General features: G+C 42.8%; 1 protein-coding gene across 1 annotated transcript; it reads left to right on the top strand.

Annotated features, from left to right (window-relative positions):
* Nucleotides 1-461: 461 nt before the first annotated feature.
* LOC112198606 lies at nt 462-1,574 on the top strand. The gene has a single exon (XM_024339755.1). The coding sequence runs from the start codon at nt 462-464 to the stop codon at nt 1,572-1,574; it is 1,113 nt and encodes a 370-aa protein (XP_024195523.1).
* Nucleotides 1,575-3,402: the final 1,828 nt, after the last annotated feature.

The raw sequence follows: 3,402 nt of genomic DNA, 5'->3' as shown, positions 1-3,402 counted from the left end.
AGTTTTGTTGGACTTTGAGTATTTGAAGTATTATTGTTATTTTTTGATTGTGAGGTGGTGTGGAATATGGGAGAAGGGTGGCTCCAGGAGTTTACGGTTGGGTTATTAGAAGTGTTTTTGATTCTTACAGGTTTGGGTTGACTACATTTAGGGGAGGTTCTACCGAATTTTTAGGTAAAATCTTCTTTAAAAGTGGGTCCCGCATGGCCACTTAGGATTTCGTGAAATTTGGGGCCAGCCCTGTCAGTTGGTATCAAAGCATTAAGTTGCTAGGTTCTGTAGACTTCCTTGCTTTCTTGCTACTTTATATGCCTAATGACGCCTAGTACCTTTTGAGTGATTGCCCGACCGCGGCGGATCCCCATCGTGTGCTCTTCGGTACTAGTGTGTTATTATAAATGTAAGGTAGATATGTTATTATACTGATCCTTGAACTTCTTGATATTCCTTCTTCAGGTACTATGACTCGTAATCGTCGAACACGTGGGGAATCTCCTCCGGTTGAGGATGATGATCCTGTGCCTAGGAGATTTGTTGATACATTCGGGCAGTTCTTTCGGCAGTTTGCTGCAGCACTCCCCTGTTCACGCACCGACTATTCTATAGAGAGTGCTAGGAAGCACGGGGCCCAGACTTTTGCTTCCGCCACCACACCTATGGATGCTCAGCGATGGCTTGATAGGATGGAGAGAGTTTTCTCCCAGATGGAGCTTCCAGAGGATATGAAAGTGAGTTTGGCGGTTCAGTTTCTTGAGGATTCCGCCTGGCATTGGTGGAATGATATTGTTAGTGACACTACAAATGTCGGTCAGATGACGTGGGCTATGTTCAAGGCTCATTTCTATGGACAGTACTTTAGTGATGCCCACCTTAATAGGATGCAGGACCAGTTCTTGAGTTTGGCAAAGAGGGATGATCAGTCAGTGTTGGAGTTTAAGCAGGAGTTTCTATTCTTGGCTTACCATGTGCCAGATTTGGTTCGTACTAAGCAAAGTAAGATTCGTAGATTTGTCCTCAGACTTGGAGGAAAGTTTAAGGATAAAATGCTAGGCACATCGTACCGGAGTTTTGGAGAGGCAGTATCTTATGCCATGGACATCGAGTCGGACTCACCTGTTGGCTTTCACCCTAGGGACCCTGTTGGCCCTAGCCAGGGTCCATCTAAGAGGACTGCTTCTACATCCGGTTCTAGATCCTCAGTAGGCAGTGGAAAGAGTAGTGGTTCCAGTTCGAGGTCCCGTACTAGATTCAGGGGACGTGATAGGAGATTCTCTCTCAGTCAGTTTAGTGGACGACAGTCTGGACAGTTTGAGAGGTCCAAGAGTTATCATGGTGGTTCAAGTGGGGCTTCTGCTAGCCAGTCAGCTCAGTTTGGGCAGTATCAGTCAATGGGGTGTTTCGAGTGTGGTCAGCAGGATCACTTCAGGAGGGACTGCCCTCTTTTGACTCAGGGAGCCACATCTACCCCCACTAAGACTGTTGGTCAGTCCTCTGCCGGTGGTTCTACTAGTGGTGCATGCACTAGCTCGGTGATTAATGCTTTGTCCACCATGTATGTTGCATCGTTTACATGATCCCCCAAATTGGAAAAAACTTCATCAATAATTTGATTGCTAGATTGGTCGCTTTCCCATGAAACCACCATGCATTTTGGTAATCTTATCATTTCTTCATTGATGACTTCTTCACTCCCATCACCAACATGAAGTAGAAAGTCTGCAAATTGGCGATCATTTATGGATCTCATTTTTAGTAGCAGTCTCAATATCTTTATCTGTGCCAAAATGTTGATTTCACAATGGAGGCTTGAATGAGTTCAGACTTCGTTCCTTTACAAATAACAAGTAGGACTCCGACGACCAATGAGATCTCCAATGACATTTTTGGGGACCTCCGACGAGGTTTTTAGAGAAGTCTGGTGGGTGGCGGTCAGTGACCGGAATCCGGCGAAGTCTCCTATAGCTTCTCTTTCTTCCATTCTCTCTCTCTCTCTCTCTCTCTCTCTCTCTCTCTCTATGTAACAAAGGGGTGACGGTAAAATAGTCTAAAAAAAAAAACATAATTAGGTATTAGAGAAGACCTTATTAAAGTCTTCATAGGTAAGGGGGAATTAAAAAAACTTAATGGGATAAATGGGAAAAAAATCCCTAGAATTAGATAAATGGACAAAAACCCTAAAAATAAAGCAAAATAAAAAAAATTTTGACAACCTCATGACCACCTCCACAACCACACGTATGGTATTCTGGGTGTAGTAACCACATGTATGGTGACAAGAGAATTCAGGCACAAAGTGAAGTTGGGAAACAACACAAGAATGGAGGTGTTGGGAAGAGGCAACGTGAGATTGAAAGTAAGTGGCTTTACTCATGTTATCAGTGAAGTCTATTACGTACCAGAGTTGAGGAATAATCTTCTGAGTATTGGGCAACTACAAGAAAGAGGGTTGGTAATCCTCATTCAACATGGAAAGCTCAAGATCTATCATCCATAGAAAGGCCTCATAATCCAGACTGAGATGACAACAAATTGAATGTTTGTTCTACTAGCAAACACGCTGCGTCAAAAGCCATCTTGTCTCTACACATCTACACAGGACTTGGTACAATTATGGCATTGTTGCTATGGACATTTGAGCTATAAAGGATTGAGGACTCTCCAATTCAAAAAGATGGTGCTTGGTATGCCTCAGTTCAAGCCTCCATCAACAGTGTGTAGAAATTGTTTGATTGGGAAGCAACATAGGGATCCAATCCCAAAGAAGAGTAATTGGAGGGCCACAGAGGAGCTTTAGCTTGTTCATGCAGACCTTTGCGGACCAATATCTCAATATCTAATGGTAAAAAGAGGTATCTTATATGCTTTATTGATGACTTTACGAGAAAAGCATGGACTTATTTTTTAGTAGAGAAATCAGAAGCATTGAGTATGTTCAAACGTTTTAAAAATTGTGTTGAGAAAGAAGTAGGAAGGTATATTAAATGTTTGAGAACAGATCGAGGAGGAGAGTTCACATCCTTTGAATTCAGTAAGTTCTACACCGAGCATGGTATCAAACAGCAATTGACTGCAGCGTACACTCCACAGCAGAATGGAGTAGCTGAACGGAAAAATCAAACAGTTATGAACATGGTTCGATGTATAGTACTAGCTGAAAAGGAGATCCCAAAAACCTTTTGGCCAGAGGCAGTAAATTGGACGACATATGTCCTAAATCGGAGTCCTACATTGGTTGTAAAGAATCAAACACCCAAGAAAGCTTTGAGTGGAAGCAACCCCTCAGTGGAGCACTTTAGGGTTTTCGGTTGCGTGGCACATGTGCATGTTTCTGATGTGAGAAGAACAAAATTAGATGCAAAGAGTTCACTTATGTGTTATTAGGAGTAGGTGAAGAGTCCAAGG

This window comes from Rosa chinensis, chromosome 1 (assembly GCF_002994745.2).
Source record: "Rosa chinensis cultivar Old Blush chromosome 1, RchiOBHm-V2, whole genome shotgun sequence".
NCBI classification, from domain to species: Eukaryota; Viridiplantae; Streptophyta; class Magnoliopsida; order Rosales; family Rosaceae; genus Rosa; species Rosa chinensis.
Note: the sequence above shows the minus strand (reverse complement) of the source record. Positions and strands in the feature narration are given on the sequence as shown.